The 19,958-nt window shown below is 36.6% G+C and overlaps 1 protein-coding gene across 36 annotated transcripts in view; it reads left to right on the top strand.

Moving 5' to 3' along the window:
• The window catches only part of MEF2A (myocyte enhancer factor 2A), a 226,294-nt gene extending 220,558 nt beyond the window's left edge, over nucleotides 1-5,736 (top strand). For all 36 annotated transcript variants that reach the window (XM_056807145.1, XM_007479437.3, XM_056807195.1 and 33 more), the window contains one exon: nucleotides 1,491-5,736. In XM_056807145.1, coding sequence (XP_056663123.1) covers nucleotides 1,491-1,866 — 376 coding nt within the window. In that variant the 3' untranslated portion in view covers nucleotides 1,867-5,736. The remainder of the gene's footprint in view (nucleotides 1-1,490) is intronic.
• Nucleotides 5,737-19,958: the final 14,222 nt, after the last annotated feature.

Here is a 19,958-nt window from a genome sequence, read left to right on the forward strand (position 1 = left end):
ACCAGGGGGCAGACAGGCCAACAACACTCCCCACTCAGGGGAGAGAGTCAGATGGAAACTAGAAAACTTCTTTCAGAAGAACCCCAGCCCTGGCAACCCTGAGGCAGTGCTTTGAGGATCATACAAGTCAGAGTTGGCAGCAACTTTACGTAAATCAGAGGAAGCTAAAGCTCACAAAGTTAAGGGACTTGCCAGGGTCATGCAGGTAGATCTTTAATAAGAGGGTCAGGGTTCCCTTTCCTCTGAGAAAGGCGCTCAGAGGCAGAACAGGGAGGACAGAACAGGGATGTTCCTCAGTTTTATCCCCCTCTCCATTATGCACGTGGTATGTTAATTTTCATTGCTAAATTCAGATAGTATCGTCACAATGCTCATTTCTTTTAAACAGATTACATAGCAGAAAGGGAGAGACTATCTTAAGGAGCTTTTCTCACATAAAGCGATCTTCACACTCACATGTCCAAATGGCAGGGAAGGCTTATGCTTAAAACATGAACTGTTACAGCTCTCTCTATGCTAACTAGTAACATAAATTACAAATTAACTTGATGAAGATAAATATTAATAATTCCAGAGGATTGTTGATGAAGTATGCAGCGCACCTCTTGACCTAGAGGTGATGCACTCCAGAAGACATGCACTTAGGACAGTATCTTTCTTGACTGTGTATTTTTTCTATGGTTTTGTTTTTCCTTTTTTAAAAACGAAAAGAGTGTAATTAAATGTTTAACTAGAAGAATAAAATTTTAAAAACATATAAATATTATAAATACTAATGTGAGAATTTACCCAAATAAGTTACCAAGGACTACTTTTAAGAATTTTTGAATGTAGTTATCTGAATGTAATTTTCCAGCCTAAGAGAAGAAAAGGTAAAGTAAAAGCTTTTGGGGGGCATCAGGGGGTCCAGAGAAGAAGGTTCTGGGTTCAAATCTAGCCTTAGATACTCCCTAGCTGTGTGATCTTGGGCAGTCCATTTAATTCCCATTGCCTAGCCCTTAGTGCTCTTCTGCCTTGCAACCAATACATAGTATTGATTCTAAGATGGAAGCTAGGGGCTTAAAAATAAAACAAACCAGCAAGCCAGAGGTCACAAATGACACTGACAACAATATAATTACCCCTTTGCCATCATTTTCTTAATCAATTGGCCTAGTTGCAACATTGTGTATAGCTTTGTTTTGGATATTTTGTCTGCAAAGTTAGAGTAATTTACTCCTCAGTGCCAATTTGGAGGTAGCAGATGGGCTAAATAAGGTGTTATTTATTTATTATCTCCACCCTTGTAGGGAGTTTGTGACTTTTTTTTTTAGTGGGATTCTATTTCTTTATAGGCCCTGATTTGAGGAAATGACCCAAAAATGCCTTTGGGAATTGAGATTTTATTTCAGATGCCATTCTATTTTCAGTAAGTTCCTGGAATATCTCCTCAGTTAATGCAGATACACTCAGAGACTTGCTAACATATGTAACTTCTTTTCTCTTTTTAGTGCTGGAGGGCAGTTATCTCAGGGTTCAAATTTATCCATCAATACCAACCAAAATATCAACATCAAGTCAGAACCAATTTCACCTCCCAGGGATCGAATGACCCCTTCAGGTTTCCCTCAGCAGCAGCAGCAGCAGCAGCAGCAGCAGCAACAACAGCAACAGCAGCAGCAACAGCAGCAGCAACAGGCCCGGCAGGAAATGGGTCGCTCCCCTGTGGACAGTCTGAGTAGCTCCAGTAGTTCTTACGATGGTAGTGATCGGGAAGATCCACGAAGCGACTTCCATTCGCCTATTGGGCTTGGCAGACCTCCCAACACTGAAGACAGAGAAAGTCCTTCAGTAAAGCGAATGAGGATGGACACCTGGGTGACATAAAGCTACTGATGTGGCTGTTTTTATTTTGTGTTACTGAAATGAACTGCCCTACATATCTAAATTTATAAATAAGGACATGAGTTAAATATATTTATATCTATATGCATACATATATATCTCTTTATGTATATATGTATGTGTGTGTGTGTGTGTGTGTGTGTGTGTGTGTGTGTGTGTGTGTGTGTGTTGCATACACCAAATTAGGCACTTATTGCAAATTCCTTGTATATCTGCAAATGTCCTATGGTAAACAAAAGAAACCCTGTAGGCAGTGGTCTGGTCTGGCACTTTCTTAGACTTTTTGTTTAATAATATAATCCAGTTTTTGAGGAAAAACATTGTATCCATATATAATCCTACCACACTGGCTTGCAGAAAACTAGAGGGCTCGCCCGTAGTAATGTCCCCTATGTGTTTTATTCAGACTGTGTGGTTACTTGTAGTTTGTTAAGGAAAATGCTTTGTAGCAGCAGGGCAGTAGAAAAGCAGGAAAAAAAGAAAGCAATACTGTACATAAAATGACATTTATATTACCCAACCCAGCATGGGTCTCTATTGCAAAGGGGTGCATGGGAAAGGGCTGATGCTATTTAAACAAAACAAGAAAACACCACACATACCTGTTTTGCACGTGCAAAATGTATTGGGTCAGAGCAGTGGTCTTTAGCTAATAAAAAGAGAGAGAATAGAAAAACCGCATGAGATATTCAGAAAAATATTAGCCTAGAAAAATAGAGCATTAACAAAATAAAATTAATATATTAAGTTATAATTGGAATATGTCAGAAGTTTTTACATTCGTGATTATAAAAAAGAAAAGAAAGGAACTGATTTTAGCTCATGTATATTTTATATTAAAAAAATACCCTTATGGCTATATATAAAGTTATATATAGTACTTTTGAACATATTCTGCTATGAATTATTTATATAAGCCAAAGCTGTATGTTGTAGCTTTTTTTGTAGAGTATAGTTTTATCTTGTTTTGACTTTTGAGTTTTACTTTCAGAGGGAAAAAAAAAACTTGCAGGCGGAAACTTGGAAAAAAAAAGCCATGAACACTTATTATCTATATGTAAATTAAAATTTGAGCCAAACTCTTTTTTGTGTATATAGCATCTTAAATATATTATCACCTTTGGTGTAAGTACCTATGTATTGTACCGTCACCAGATTAAAAAAGTATATTTTTGTGGATTGCCGCCAACTTGAAAAAAAAAAAGGCGAGGTCCTTAAGTAGAGTATTCACTGTTTAATATTTACTATTTTGTTAAATATACTGTACTTTCTTTGGATTTTAATTATTATTAATATCCCAATTTTTAGAGGGTTGTATAAAGGGGATTTTTTCCCCTCACTGGTGGTGAATGTGTGATGTTAAATTGTAATCTTTGTGCTGTATGGTTAAGCTTCATTATACATTATACATTTTATACATATGTATATAAATAGCAAAGTGGAAGAAAATCTGGTGTTAAAAGTTCATCCTGCATAAATATAAAATGTGTTGTAACAGATTTTAAAAGGCATTATTTAAAACTTGCCTTTCGTGAGAAAAAAATACAGTGGAACAAGTTGACCTAATTTAATTCATGTTAAGATAAGATGGTAACATATCAGGTGAGCACAAAAGGTTTTGTAAGTGGTAGAAGCTTAGGGAAAAACACTTATTTTGGAAATAAATTTCCTTTTCTTCTAACCCTTCAGAAATAGAGGGATACAACTGGCCACTATTTAACTTTTTATCACTATTTTTAAAATATTTCATACACAAATGATAGTCATTCCACTGGGGGGGGGGGTGCTAAATTGATTATAGTGCAGCTTCCACTTACAATTCTTGATATCCAAATTGAGCAGTGGCAGCCCTCAACTTGATTTTTTTTTTAAACTCCCTATCTGAAGACTAATCTGTGACAGCAGTTTTTCTTTCCTGAGTTAATCAGTTTTTATTAATAAGCTCGTGCCATATGAGCCAAAATTCTGTGTCTTGCTATATTTTGTATTTTCAGAGTTCAAACTACACCTCTCACCAGAAACTCAAAGTAGAGCTTTTAAAAATTGTTCCTTTTATATTGAATTTAAATGAATATATAGTAACAAATCTATCATCTTTTACCTAAATTTCATTTTATCTCCTAAGGGTCATTTTTTGTTGGCAGTGTTTTGGTGAAGTTTTTTGGTTTGAAGGTTTTCTTTTATTTTGTTTCTGCCTTTCCACAACAAGCCATTTGAAACATGGACAGCCAAATATTCTGACTTACACAGGTATTAAGAACACTCACTTGTTGGAAGATGGAAATTTATGGAGAAGGCTTAGATGTGACTAGTAAAGTCTTTTACAACATAGCCAAAAACAGAAGGATTATTGTGTATACTCTTATTTAAGTATGAGTATTTGGGTCTTATTCAGAGTTTGTTTGTTTGTTTTTTTAATGAATTTAGGTTTGCTAAACTACATGTTTTTCGTAGGGTCTTATACAGTCTAAGCAACAAAATAGTCTCCCAACACCAAATTTCTAAGATAATTCCACTTCCTTACCACTTTATAGACCATTATAGCTTTGAAAGTGTTAAGTGATTCTTTCATTATTATTTATGCATGTTCATGAATTTTTGCTATATATGTGAATAGGAGTTATGCATTCACATTTTACTGTCTATTTTCTTGTGTGCCTTATGAGATGGCTTTGCTGACTGTATCTCAATAGTCTTTATTTCTATGCAGGTTTATATGCAGTACAATTACTGTTTTCTAAAATAATGTTACCCAAGGCTCAGAGTTTGTATTTAAATTGCTTTGACAGAGTAAAAATTTGTTCATTTTGCAGGAAGTGAGTATCTGACTGTTAACCTCTCTCCCACAAGCCCTATTTGTGAATTTAAGCAAGTAGATTTTATAGAAACATCCCCATACACATACACACATGCACCTACGCATATACATGAATATAATGGAAAGTGATTGTTAATGAAGATAACATAACAGTATAATTTTAGACCCTACTTTAAAAAACTAGACTAGTAACATCATAAAAGAAATATTTGAACCTATTCAAAGTGTAGCATTCCTTTTTTCTAAAAAAAAAATTGTTTTTAATAAAAAAAAGAGCAAGTCTGTGTTTAAGTTACACAGGTTAAAAATAAGTTTTCCAATAGAAAAAATCCAATCTGTACTCTTCAGCCAATCCATTTAAAATGGAAACTCACTCATTGTATACATATGATCCCAACTGAAACTCCATCTTTGAGCTCCAATTAAATATATAATGTTGCAGACTAAATCAGGGGTTTGTTATAGAAGAATTAAATGTTTTAGCATTTCCTTTTACTATAAAGGACACTAATGCATCACATACTTTCTGGATTAACTGTCATGCGCACAAGAAATACATAGTAAATAAGGAACCTAAAAACTCCTGGCATTTGATCATGAAAAGAAGCTAGATGATTAGAATGTGAAAGAAAGATTTACAAATGTAAAATGTTTATTTCTCTGTAGAAACTTTCTTCACTTTGCTGTGCAAGAGGACACTGCTTTGCTATATTTAAAATGGCTTTTTTAAAAGAGATTTATGTATTTGGTAAATGTTTGTAGTCAACAGTTCACACAAGAAGCTGTTCACGGTTTGATAATGTAAAACCGTTTGGCGGCACAAGCTGGACTTTGTTGCCATCCTTGAGATGAACCTTTTAAGAAAAAAAATAAGTTAATCTCAATTTTTCCCTGAATGTGTTGTTTTTTCTTCATTATACAATAAATATTCTAGTGAACTTTTTATCAAATGGTTAAGAAAATGCTAGAGGTTGTTGTAAAATATTTGTATCCTGCATTCACTAAAGTAAAGATATACTGGCTTTTACTGTGTATTCCAGACTCTGTCATATTTGCCTAGAATTAAGTAATTTCTCTTCAGAGAAAATTTATCAATGGTCCTTTCTGACATCTATAATCCTCTTTCCTAAACAACCTTCTCATTTCCTCATTGTTTTGTGTAGCCCTGCAAGGCCTCCTTTGTTTTGACCTCTCAGCTTTCAAAATGTTCAAGAAGGAATAACAGGCCTTTTCCAGGGCTTGTCCATATCTGCTGACCACCAGAAGACTTGCAGACTCAATTCATCATCCTTTTTCTTCTACAAACTTACAGTGGTTTCATTCACTACCAGGTATAGGAAAACCTCTTTTTAGTTATTTGCCTTTTTGTACTAATAACTTTATGGAATTTTCACTTTTTCCCCCCATTATTTTCTATGTCTTCACTGTTATAAGACTTGATTTTTACATACACATATAAGTGAATGAATTCCTTGGTTACAGCTAACATTCCAAATGAGAACTAGGACTTGGAATTTTTGTACCAAGGGCAAGTGGCATGAAAGAGGTCCCTAGTCCAGCCATCCAGGTCGACACTGCCCTATCTATGTGAGAGATAGACGGTAGGATGCCTTACCACCTGGGAGGCAACCTCTAGAGCAGAAGCAGCCTCTCTGGTGTTATAGTTTTAGTCTTGCTACCTAGACACCAAATTCAGTATTTTCTCATTTGGTCTCCATTAGTCTGATTACTAGTGGGTTATAGGCATGGAGTGGAATTCACATAAGAGGTAAGTTGGGGTGAATGGAGCATCTGAAGGAAAGCTGGATGCCAATCACCCCATTCCTGGAAAAAAAGACCTTCAGGGTATCATTTTACTCCATTTTATAACGAGAAAGACCAAGGCCCTAGAGAGAGAGTTGACTTGTTCTAGGTGACAGAAAAATGTTTCTTCAACTCTTGCTGAATAGAGGTAGTCAGACAGAACCCAAATCTCAAGGATTCACAGAAAGCCCGTCATCCAACCTCCTAGCTTTACAGAGAAGGAAACACAGGCCCAGAATTAATGTCAGAGTGAGCACTAGAACCCAGATTCCCTACCTTCCCCAGAACAGTGCTTTTTTTAGCAAACTTGCTGAGATTTGGTATTGTGAGATATGGTTAAGGCATGCACAAGGGTGCTAGCATTTCTGAGCAAGTGGTGCCCTGGTCTTAAGAGTTCAGCTGAGCAGGGAGGAGGAGCCCTTCAGTCTTACTGATGTACTTTGGTTCCAGGTTCATCCATCCGGATTTTGGTGAGGGCCTGGTCCCTCACAGCCATGGCCAAGTCTCCCGACCTTTAGGGGAAAGATAGTGCCAGGATCCCTCCATGCCCTAACAGCCTATGGAACCCTCCCAGCTAACATGCACTATTGCCTCAAAACTACATTAAAAAATGAAAACATAACACCCTCTGGTCTGTCTATCCATCCTGATCACAACTCTGTTCCCCAATTCAATGCAAATTCAATTTGATTAGACCTTTAAAGTGAGCTAGGGGAAAATTGTTTTTTACTGTTAAACTCCATGATGAAAACATTTTGTCTCTTTAGTGCCTGGAAGGATTTTGTTTTAAATTTTTATTAATAAGTTATTTTTTTACATTGCCTTTATTTCCTAAAATAAATTCTAAAAAAATTAAAATCACCCTTAGCCAAAGACTCATTCATTATGGCAAAGAATAAAAAGAGGAGAAAAAAAAGTAAATGAAGCAAAACTAACCAACATGTGCATCAATTTTGCATTACATATAATTCAGTATTATTTGTGCAATTATGGATAGTAATTAAAATGTCCCACATTTTCACAGAAATGAAGGCTTTTTGTGGAAGTTGAGAGGTAGTATCACTCTTTTGGGGGTCAAGGGGTCAAGCTGGGTCATCATACTCATATCATTTGGCTTTGATTTTTTGTTATTTCCATTTCTATTGCTATGGTCATTGTATATATATAAAATATTGGTTCTACTCAAGAAGTTTATTTTTTTAATCAGCAAATCAAAGTTTTTAAGAGACTTCATATTTCTGACAATATGCTTTTGCTTATAAAGTTGGTTGGTATTCTGGTTATGGTTATGAATAATTTTTAAACTTGAATCAGTCTTGGTGTTCACTTTTCATTTTCTAGCCAAATTATGTTGCTAACAGTCTCTTCTTTCATTTGATTCTATCTCCTTAACTAACCAATGGCTTCCTGGTTGTCAGGTGCAAGTCAGTGCAGTTTCTGCACTGCTGCAGAAGGAACTCTTACTAGCAAATTTTTTTCAAGTTGCTTGAAACTCAGAGCTAAAAATATTCAAATCACAATTCCAGTTTCTTGTCACCAATTCCTTGCTATTTCCTGGTTTGTTTCCATGAATACCTTGCTCTAGTTGATTCTTTGACTAGCACCAGCTGTTGGTGCCCAACACCAGGGTCCTGTAAAAACCTGTTGGACTGTTTATTTAGCCTTTGGAGAAAATGATGGACTATAGAGTGTATGTAAGGAAGTAATAAGCAATGAAGAAAACTAGCTTAAGCCTGGATTGTTGGTGGAAAGTAGGATTTGTACTGAATCCTGAAAGACAGAGATAAGGAAAAAATGACTGGTATGAGGAAAAGCCAGTGACAAGGCTAGGAGCAGGAAGAGACACCCAGAAGGCCAGTGTTGCTGGGTCAGAGGATGTGAGAGGTAATAAAAGCCTGAAAAGGTAATAAAGGCCCAACTTGTAAAGGCTTAAAAAGAGAAACTTCTATCCTGGAGATACAAGAAAGTCCCCAGAATTTACTGAGTTAAGGCAATGAGTGACATAAGGTTACACTGTGCTTTAGGAAGAGGATGGATTAAAATGGGGAGAGACGAAGCAGAGAGACGGCCTATACCAGAAGCATGGAGGAGAATCCATTTTTTTCTTAATAAATAAGAGCTCATTCCAAGCAAAATGGTATATATTCATGAACATTTTATTGTTTTATAAATAAAAAGATCTCCATTTCTGGCAGTTAGGTGGCTCAGGGGATAGAAAACTAAGAGGTCCTGGGTTCCAATTTGGCCTCAGATACACTAGCTGTGTGACCCTAGGAAAGTCACTTAACCCCAGTTGCTTAGCCCTTGCCACTCTTCTGCCTTGGAACTTAATATTGATTCTGAGAAGATGAAAATTTAAAAAAAAATTCTATTTGTGTAGCAAGGTTACATGTGGGACAAACATTGAACCTCTTCTCCTATACAAACCATGCTCTATTTCCTTCAGATGAAGGGCTGTCAGATAAGTAAAACCCTGTTCAAAGCAAAATAATACAGGAACAGTGTCAGTGGCACATCTCCCTCTCGTTGCTTTTGCTCATTTTCAGGCACAGGTGTACGTGTTGATCTTGGCCACTGGTCCCATCACTTCCTGGCGAATAGAGGCAGAAGAAATAGAAGCAGTGTCAGATTTTATGTTCGGGGACTCATTGATGCAGGTGCTGACTGCAGCCATGAACTTGCTCCTTGGAAGGAAAGCTATGGCAACTCGGGACTAAAAAGCGGAGACACCAGCTTCTGATAGAGGTTCCTCTGGCCAGACTTTGGCTTTTCCAGTAGCAAGATGGCTGTGAGAACTGGACTAGGGCTGAGAGCCGCAGAATCAACATTTCTGAATTGTGGTGCTGAAGAAGACTTTTGAGAGCCCCTTGAATGGCAGAGATCAAATTAATCTATTCTTAAGAAATTCAGATTATTCACTGGAAGGTCAAAGGCTGAAGCTGAAGCTTGACTATTTTGGCCACTTCATGAGAAGAAAGGACTCCCTGGAAAAGACCCTCCTGCTAGGAAAGATTGAAAACAAAAGGAAAAGGAGATGGCAGAGGATGAGATAGATAATGTCATGGAAACAACGAACACGAATCTGAACAGACTTTGAGGCAGGGCATGATGTGACCACGGGGTCACAGAGAGCCAGACAAAACTGAGCAACAACAATACATGTTCAAGTTGTTTGGGGTTTCGTTTTTTAAATACTTAACTTGAAAAGTTATTTTCCCCCAGTGAACATTTTCCTCATTTACAAAATTAATTTAAAAATATTTTTTTTCAGGGGCAGCATTGCCTAGCCCTGACCACTCTTCTGCCTTGGAGCCAATACACGGTATTGACTCCAAGACAGAAGGTCAGGGTTTAAATTATTAAAAAAAAAAAGTTTTTCTTTCTCTTACTTGTGTTAGCAGTCCCTAAAGAAAAAGAAGGTGGATTTCCTGGAATTTGGGGTTATTAAATATCTTAAATCAATTTTTATTTGGCATGGTTATTCAACACATTGCAAACATTTTGGAAACTTCTCTTGCTTAGCCATCTGGAGGGTTTCACTATTGAAGATAACCTCCCACTAATTCTAGGAAAGGTCACTGGGACTCCCCACCACTCTGGGGCAAGTTGGCCGCTTGCCTACCCCGAAGCCTTGAGTTACTGAACAAGCCCGGCCCTTAGACTGAAAATCCAGAGGGTGGTTGTGGCATTACCAAGGACCTGCCAGCGTGCCAGAGGATGCTTCTGGTGGGCATGTTAAGGATAACCTTCACCATCTTTGGTCTCCTTTGAACCATCACGTGTTTGTCACGTGGGGAGCTAATGAAAACTGACGGCCCCGTCCTTGAACAAGAGATCATTTTTCAAAGCCCTCATTTGGGGCTTCAGACAAGAGACAGCTCTGAGTATCCTGCTGATAGATGAGTTAATAAAAATAAGATGTGTGCACAGGAGGCAAATGTAGCACTGCACTCATGGAGGAGGGGTCCCCTGGGACGGTTTTCAGAACAGTTCCTCACATTGGACTTTGTGCTAATCCCTTCTCCCAGGTGCTACAGACAAAAAAATCTGAACCTATAGTTAGTTTATCTTGAGGAACGATTGGTACTGGCAAGCGTCACAGTGGTAGTTCTTGGAAGAGGAGAATATTCAGGCAGAACCAGCATTTGGCTTGGTTTTAGGAAAGCTAGGTTCAAATCTGGCCTCAGACACTTCCTGTCCGTGTGACCCTGGGCCAGTCACTTAATCCCAATTGCCTGGCCCTTACCACTCTTCTGCCTAAATTTACTATTGATTCTAAGACAGAAGGTAAAGTTTTAACACACACACACACAAATTAAAAGCCAGCATGCTAGCGAACGCCCAGCATGTCAGGAAAACTGTCATTGTAGCTTTATGGCCATGGATAAATAACCTCAAAATGCCTCAGGCAACTCCAAAACTATAAATTACAGAGTTGGCAATCTGGCTTTGTGGAGCAGGATTCCACCGGAGAATTCACTACACTCATCAAATCACGGATCTAGACTAAAAAATAGTTATGATGTCCATCTTAGATGCTCTTAAAGGTCTGGGATATAAGATGCAAAGGGAAAACAGAGGAGATGAAAGCTTGATAATGTCTAACTATATCCTGTTGTTGGTCAAACTCTGCTCTAACCCTCTTGGAGTCTGAGAAATCCAAATTTTGGAGTGTTTTTTTTTCCCCCTTGTCATTCACCACTATAGATAATTAAGGTTAAATCACCACTTCTTTTTTTGTAGAGATTTGTCATTAAAACAAACCAATTATTATTATAGCCTGAACAAGCAACTTGCATGGTTGTGATTTTCACAATGCAGGCAGCCTGGACAAGTATTATTATTATTATTCCTGTCATATATTGAAAAGAAGCATAAAAAGGTTGCCTCTGTGGGACACAGCTCTTGTTGGCACTAAGATTCAACCATCTCTCCCTTGATCGTAAGTGCTCTTGCCGCCACATCACGACGCCAAAAGGAAAAGGATCTATTGAAGATCGCTATAACCTGAAAATACGTTAATGGGGCTGGAAACAAAAACTAGCCTGGAAGCCCCATTGCATCAGCAGTCTCAGGGAATTACTGAGTGGACGAGGTACGTGGCTGCGGGCTTTGGAGGAAAGTTCTCTAGCAAGAAGCAGACCAGAGCTGGCCGTGCTCTTTCCTGGTCCCCGGAACCCGCATCTCCGTTCTTCCAAACCATTCATCCTTTGTCACAGAACCAACCTCAGTCTGGGCCCTGAATTCTCACCTGTTGCTCGGACTTTTTAGTTGAACAGGATCAGGACAGTAGTTTTCTTTTCCTGTGGATTCCGAAGCGCCCTCCTTGACTGTAGACCCATTCCAACCCCAACTTCTTGAAGCCTATAGGAAAGTTTTCATTTCCCAGGGCTTAAACACGTGGAAAGGATAATTTTCTGAACACCAATCAGATATTATTAGTCATGAGTGGAGAGCCACACATTGCCCTAGGCACTCCAGAATCGAGTCTGCACCATCAACAAAACTGGCAGTTACATGCTCATTTTAAAATAAGCATTAGGGAATCTGTGCTTGCCTCTGCAGAGCCGGCACACTGGTCCTCAGAAACGGAAACGCCTCGCCTGACGGATGGGATAATACGCCATCTCTGTGCTTTATAAGAGTAAATATCCAGCTTCTCTCCAGGCAATTGATAGGACTCGGTGTATAATTCATGCACGCCAGACTGCTTATTCCTGTTTTTGTGTTCCGCAATCCTCCAGCCAATTTATATTCCTCCTGTCTTACTGGCTTTTTAGCTGTCGTAACTTCCTCCACAATCCCTCACCTCTGCCTCCCTTTCCTCTTCATTCTCAGCAGGTGACCTGGCATTGTAAAGAGAATATCATTGGCAGTGCCGGATTTCAAACCAGGAAGACCAAGTCTGAATCCCACAGACTGGACTGTGGGCCGGAGTTTCTTCATCAGTAAAATGAAATAAAGTGTATCACAATTCTTCAAGAGCTCTCTGTGCATATGTGTGAATATATGTAGAAATATGTATCTATATATACACACCTGTTAGCTATTATTATTGCATCCCATTTTACTGAAAAGATTCACCTCATCTCCCATACATTCTCATTTCCTTTTATCTCAAAAAGCAAATTTGATTCACTTCCTTGCCAAAACAAGACCATTACTAAGGACCTTGGTCCTAGTCCTTCCCAATCATCCCTTCTGGTGTACTTTCTTCTTTTAAAAAATGTTTATTATTTATTATTTTTTATTTTTTAATATTCAGTTCTAAATTTTCTCTCTCCACCCCCATCAACCTTCACCCAATGCAATAGGATATCAATTATATATGTGCAAATTAGATTTCCATATTAGCCCTATTTTTTCCCAAAAAAGCAAAAAAAAAATAAAATGAGGAAATTATACTTCAATTTATACTCAGAGTTCATCAGATTTCTCTCTGGAGATGATTAACATTTTTCACCAGGAGGCCTTTGGAATTGTCTCAGATCATTGTATTGATCAGAGCAGCCAAGTCTTTCATATTTGATCTTCATTACAACATTACTGTTACGGTGCACAATGATCTCCCGGTTCTTTTTAATTTGCAGCAGTTCATAAAGGTCTTGCCACGCTTTTCTGAAATTACTTCCAATGTCATTTCTTATATAGTACTACAATACAAGCATGTGCCATAACTTGTTCAACCATTCCCCAAGTGATGAACATTCCATCAGTTTCCAATTATTTGCCACCACAGAAGAGCTGAAATATGTGTACATTTCTTGATCTAGTAGTGTTAGAGTTCCAAATTGTTCTCCCAAATGGTCAGATGCTACTCTACCAACAGTCATTAGCATATTTCCTCATCCCTCATTCTAGCATTTATAATTCCTGATAAGTGTGAAGTGATACCTCAGAGTTTTAATTTGCATTTCTCTAGTCAATAGTGATTTAGAGCATTTTTTTCCTATGACTGTAGGAAGCTTTGATTTCTTCTTCTGAAAACTGACCGCTTATATTCTTTGATCACTTATTAATGGGAATGACTTTTTTTAAAGCTATTTTCCCCCATGACAAGTAGATACAATTTTTAGTGATTCCTCTCTGAAATTTTGTGATCCATGTTCTCTCCCTCCCATAATGCCTGAGGGGGAACTTCTCAATAAAGGCTTAGTGTGGTTTTTTAAAAGGTAATACGATATAAATTGTACTTGATAACTGCATTCTCATGCAATATATATTCCCATGTTTGTCATGTTGTCAAAGAAGACACATATTGCACATAGAAGAATAAAACCCATGAAAGAAATAAAATGAAAACTCATTTTCATCAATTTGTATTCACACTCCAGCAGTTCCATTATGGCAGTGGATCACCGTGAGTCCATTGGATACTTGCATTGCTGATAGTAAAGCCATTTGTAGTTGATCATCATACATTATTGCCGTTACTGTGTGCAACGTTCTCCTGGTTTTACTTGCATCACTTCATATAAATAAGGCTTTCCAGGTTTTTTGGTAATCATCTTGTTTGTTATGATTTTATAGCACACTATTACTTCATGACAAGCTCAGCTCTTCCCCAGTTGATGGACATCCCTTCAGTTTCTAGTTCTTTTGCCACCACAAACTACAATCAATATTTTTGTACAAGAAGCTCCCTTTCTCCTATTTTTGATTTCTTTCGGATATAGAGCTAGTAGAAGCTATTGCTGGGGCAAAGGGGATGCACAGTTTGATGGCCCTTTGAGTATGGTTTCCATATTGCTTTCCCAGATGGTTGTTTTGGTTAACAGCTCCACCAACAGTGTATGTGCCCCAATTTTGCCACATGCCCTTCACATTTTTCTTCTTTTTTTCTTTTCTGTCATATTAGCCAATCTGATAGGTATGAGGTGGTACCTTAGAGATGTTTTAATTTGTATTTCTCTAGTAGTGAATTAGAGCCCTTTTTTCACATGACTAAAGATAGTTCTAATTTTGTCTGAGAACTGCTTATTTATATCCTTTGACCATTTATCAAGTAGAGAATGTCATACTCTAATACATTTGACTCTGTTCTCTATATAGTTGAGAAATGAGGCCTTTGTCAGAGATATGTTATAAAATTTTCCTCCCAGTTGTTTCCTATCAGTTGCATTGGTTTTGTATGTGCAAAACCTTTTAAATGTAGTGGGTTATTTATTTTATATATTGTAATTCTATGTTGTGCTCCTTTAATTTGTTTATAGTATTCCCCCTTTATTTCTAAATTATTGTATCGATTTTGAGTTTCTACCATACTGTTTTCTAGTCTTTCAAGCAATTTTTGTCAAATAGTGAGTTCTTCCAAAAGTTTGTATCTTTGGGTTTGTCAAACACTAGGTTACTATGGTCGTTTGCTACTGAATGTTGAAAATCTAATTTATTCCATTGATCTACTACTCTATTTCTTATCCAGTACCAGATTGTTTTGATGATTGGCACTTTATAATACAATTTGAGGTCTGGTACTTTCCTTCATGTATTTTTTTCATTTCTTCTTTTGATAGTCTTGGCCCTTTGTTCTTCCAGATAAGTTTTATTATTTTTTGAAGCTTTGTGAAATTATTTTTGGGCAGTTTGGTTGGTGTGATATTGAATAGATAAATTAATTTAGGAAGAATTACCACATTTATTATTTTGGTTCAGCCTACCCATGAGCAATTAATGTTTTTCCAATGGTTTAGATCTGACTGTGTAAAAAGTGTTTTGCAGTTGTGTAAATATAATTCCTGGGTTTGCTTGGCAGATGGGACAGGTATTTTATATGGTCTACAGTTATTTAAAATGGGATTTCTATTTCTCTCTCGCTGTGGGACTTTGTTGATAGTATAAATAAATGCTGATCATTTAGTTATGATTTATCCTGCAACTTTGCTAAAGTTGTTATTTGTTTTGATTAGTTTTTGGTTGATCCTCTAGGATTTTCTAAGTAAAACATCAGATTATCCCTAAAAAGCTTTATTTCCTTGTTACATTTTCTACTTTCTTCAGTTTCTTCTCTTATTGCCATAGGTAGCATTTCTAGAACAATATTGAATTGTAGTGGTGATTGCTTCACTTCTTAGGAAGGCCTCTAGTTTATCCTCATTACAGATAATGCTTGCTGATGATTTTTAGATGTTCTTTATTATTTTAAGGAATGTCCCATTTATTCCAATGTTTTCTAGTGTTTTTAAAGGAATTGGTGGTATCTTTTATCAAAATCTTTTTTCTGCATTTATTGAGATAATCATGGTTTCTGTTGGGTTTTCTTATTGATATGGTCAGTTATGCTGATAGTTTCCCACTCCCTCAATTCCTGGTATAAAACCCACTTGCTGATCCTTGTAATACATTGCTTTAATCTCCTTGCTACTATTTTATTTAATTTTTTTCATCAACATTCATTGGGGAGATTGGTCTATAGTTTTTTTTCTATTTTTTTTCTTTTCTTGTTTAGGCAACAACACCATATTTGTGCCATAAAAGGAATTTGGTGGAATTCCTTCTTCAGTTATTTTCCCACATAGTTTATATAGTATTAGAATTATTTGTTCCTGAAATGTTTCATACAATTAACTTGTGAATTCACACCTGGCCCTAGGACTTTTTTCTTAGGGAATTCATTGATGGCTTGCTCTATTTCTTTTTCTTTTTTGCTTTTGGCTGCATTTTTTAAAATTAGTTATCCACCCCCACCCCCACTATAGAAGGCACCTTATGGCAATATATATATAGTGTCTTTTGTGTTTCCATTTCTTAGTCCTATTCTCTTTAGGTGAATATGCACAAGTTAATCTTCAGATATTAAATCTATAGCTATATATATAACATTCTTTTACTCATTTCACTTCTCATTGTCTCATGTAGTTCCAAGTTAAAAAAATTAATCCTTTTATTGTTTCTAATGGTATTCCACTACAACTATATATCAAAGTTTGTTTAGCCATTCTCCAATTGATGGACACCCTCTTGATTTCCAGTTCTTTGCCACCAAAGAGAGCTTACATATTTTGGAGCATTTATATTCTTTTCCTTTTTCCCTAATCTCCTTGGGAAATAGACCCAATAATTTTATTCCTCGATCTAAGGATAAACAGTTTTAGAGCTCTCTGGTGTTTCTTTTTCTGAGATGGCTGTTCTCATTTTTTTTCAGTTAATGAATGGCTCTTATTTTTAAAAATTTGACTCAAACTCAGTATATACTTGTAAAATGAGACCTTTATCAGAGAAACTTGCTAGTAAATTTTTTATATTACTTCATTGTCTATTGTACATTTTCAGCAAAATGTAGTTTCCCTGATTATCTTTTTAAATTAGACTTATTTTTGCTTTTTTGAGATCATGATTGATACCCCTGCCTTTTTTTAAATTTTTGCTGAAGCATTTTAGATACTGCTCCAGCCCTTTATTTTAATTCTGTATGTGTGTGTTTCCAGTGTGTCACTTATAAACAATGTATTGCTGGATTCTGGTTTCTAATCCATTCTGCTCTCTGCTTCTATTTTATAAGCTCATCCCACTTTTCACAATTCTGATTACTAGCTGTCTGTGCCCCCCCCCCCCATGCCTTCCCCTTTATCATTCCCTCCCCGCAAACTCCTTTCTCTTGTCCTCTTCTCCTACTATTTCCCAAATGGGTAAGTTACATTTCTGTACACAACTTCTGCCATGCACTTCATTCTTTTTCTTTCTACCTGCTTCCTTTCTCTGGTCTACCTAGAATGTTAAGTTGTTTTGTGGTTCCATTTGGGGTTTTCTTGGCAAAGATGCTGTAGTGATTGATCATTTCCTTCTCCAATTTACCTTAAAGATGGGAAAACTGAGGCAAACAGGGTTAAGTGACTTGCCCAGGGTCACACAGTAAGTCCAAATCTGAATTCAGGTCTTCTTGAATCTAGGCCCTATCCACTGCAGTACCTAGTTGCCTACTTAGAATATTTACATCTTTCAATAAAAAGAATAATCTAACCTCACTTGTTTTTACTACTCTGCTCACTAATTTTTTAGCCCCTGTCAATATGGTTTGTGTCCACAACTCTACTGGAACTGATTTCTGGTCACTGACTTAACTTTTCATTAAATTCAAGTTCTTTTTTTTTAACCCATCTATAGGATTTAACAATACTCTCATTTCTTCCCCAAGGCACCAAACTTGTCCTGGTTCTCCTACCTCTAAGTTAGCTCCTTCTGCCCAATAATTTTTCATTCTCCAAATATAAACATCTCCTAAATCTCTCTTCTCTAACTCTACACTCTTTCCCTTCTCTTCTACTTCTATTACAGAAATTTGAAATATCAGAATGATTCATTTCCAACCCAACCTTTCTCCAGCCATTTCTAGCCATTTGGCTACTATTTCTACCTGGATTTTCCTCTAGCATCTCAAACTCAACATATTTCCCAAACCTGACTTTCTCTATAACCTTTTTATAGAGAAAAAGTATGGCTCCTGGCCTCCATACCACTCAGACACAACACCTTATAATAAAAACAATTTCTGATCCTTCACTCTCTTCTTTACCTCTTCCATCAGTTGCCAAGGCTTGTGGAATGGATTTTATTTACTTTCTATCATTCCATTTATTCACTTTTACATTCCCACTGCAAATGTCCTCTTCACATCTTGCCTAGTCAACTTAAACATTCTCCTTGATCTTCCTACTCTTATTTTCTCAACAATTCATACTCCACACTGCTGGCAGAATAATCATTCTGAATCACCCTCTGATCATGTCACTTCTTTCTTCAAAAAAATCTTCATTTAGTTCTTTGTCCTGGCATTTAAGACTTCCAGAGTCTAATTTCAACCAACTTTTTTGTTCACACTTCTCTTAATGTATTTTACCTTTGTGAAGATTGGATTTAGCTATCTCCTGATTGTAACAAGGAAGAACTGACCATGTGGGAAAAGTGGTACAACAATTTAAATTAATTAAAATAATTTCTTCAAAAGTAGAATTAGCCAAATGGAAAAGGAAATATAAAAACTCAGTGAAGAAAATAATTCTGTAAAAATTAGAATTGGGCAAATGGAAGCTAATGACTACATTAGATACCAAAAAAAAAAAAAAAACCAGTCAAACTCAAAATAATGAAAAAAATAAAAGAAAATGTGAAATATCTCACTGAAAAATAACTGATCTGGAAAATAGATTAAGGGGGATTATCAGACTACCTGAAAGCCACAATTTAAAAAAAAAAAAGAGCCTAAACATCATCTTTCAAGTAATTATCAAAGACAACTACCTTGATATCCTAGAACCAGAGGGTAAAATAGAACTTGAAAGAATACACTGACCACCTCCGGAAAGAGATCCTAAAATGAAAATTCGTAGGAACCAAATTCTAGAGCTCCCAAGTCAAGGAGAAAATATTGTTAAGAAGCCAGAAAGAATTCAGATATCATGGAGTTACAATCAGAATAACACAGGGTTTAGTAACTTCTACATTAAAGGATAGTAAGGTCTAGAAGATGATATACTGGAGGGAAAAGGAGCTAGGATTACAACCAGCCCAGCAAAACCTCTAGGTGGCTAAATGAGCATTTAATGAAATCGAAAACTTTCAAGCATTCCTAATGAAAAGACCAGAGCTGAATATAAAATTTGGCTTTCAAATACAACTCAAGAGAAGCATAAAAAGATAAACAGAAAAGCAAAATCCTAAGAGATTCAAAAAGATTAAACAATTTACATCCCTATGTGGGAAGAGGACACTTGCAATTCCTAAGAACTTCATCATTATAGGGAAATTGGGAGTATACATAAAGGGAAAGGCTATGAGTCAATGATTGGATGATATCAAAAATAATAAAGGGAGTGAGAGAGGAATGCACTGGACAAAGAAGGAAGGCAAGAGGTAGAAGAGGGATAAATTATCTCATAAAAGAGGTATAAAAGAGCTATTACAGTGGAAGAGAAGAGGGGAATGCTTAACTTTACTCTCATCAGAACTGGCTCAAAAAAGGATTGGGTATAGAAATCTAGCTTACCTTTTAGGAAAGTAGGAAGGGAGGGGGATAAGAGAAGAGAGAGAGGTTGACAGAAGCTAGAGGGCAAATTTGGGGAGTAGGTGGTCGGAAGCAAAACAATTTTGAAGATGGATAAAGTGAAAATAAGTTTACATGTTTCCCTAATAAAAGCTTCATTTCTCAAATGCATAGAAAAATGAATTTTATAAATAACATTATAAGCCATACCACAATTGGTATGGTCAAAGGATATAAAGTTTTCAGATAAAGCAATTTAAGCTCTCTATAGTTTTGTGGGGAAATGTGCTAATTAATGTAAATTAAAACTCTTAGTTACTACCACACACCTCTCAGATTAGCTATTTTTAAAATACATTCTGTAGAGCTTTATTCAAAAACAAGGCTTTCAATAGTGGACATTTTAATCTCAGAAAAACCACTAAGAATGTAGACCAGAGTAAAGATTTTTAAAAACAATGTCACCAAAAGCCAAAG

This window comes from Monodelphis domestica, chromosome 1 (genome assembly GCF_027887165.1).
Source record: "Monodelphis domestica isolate mMonDom1 chromosome 1, mMonDom1.pri, whole genome shotgun sequence".
NCBI classification, from domain to species: Eukaryota; Metazoa; Chordata; class Mammalia; order Didelphimorphia; family Didelphidae; genus Monodelphis; species Monodelphis domestica.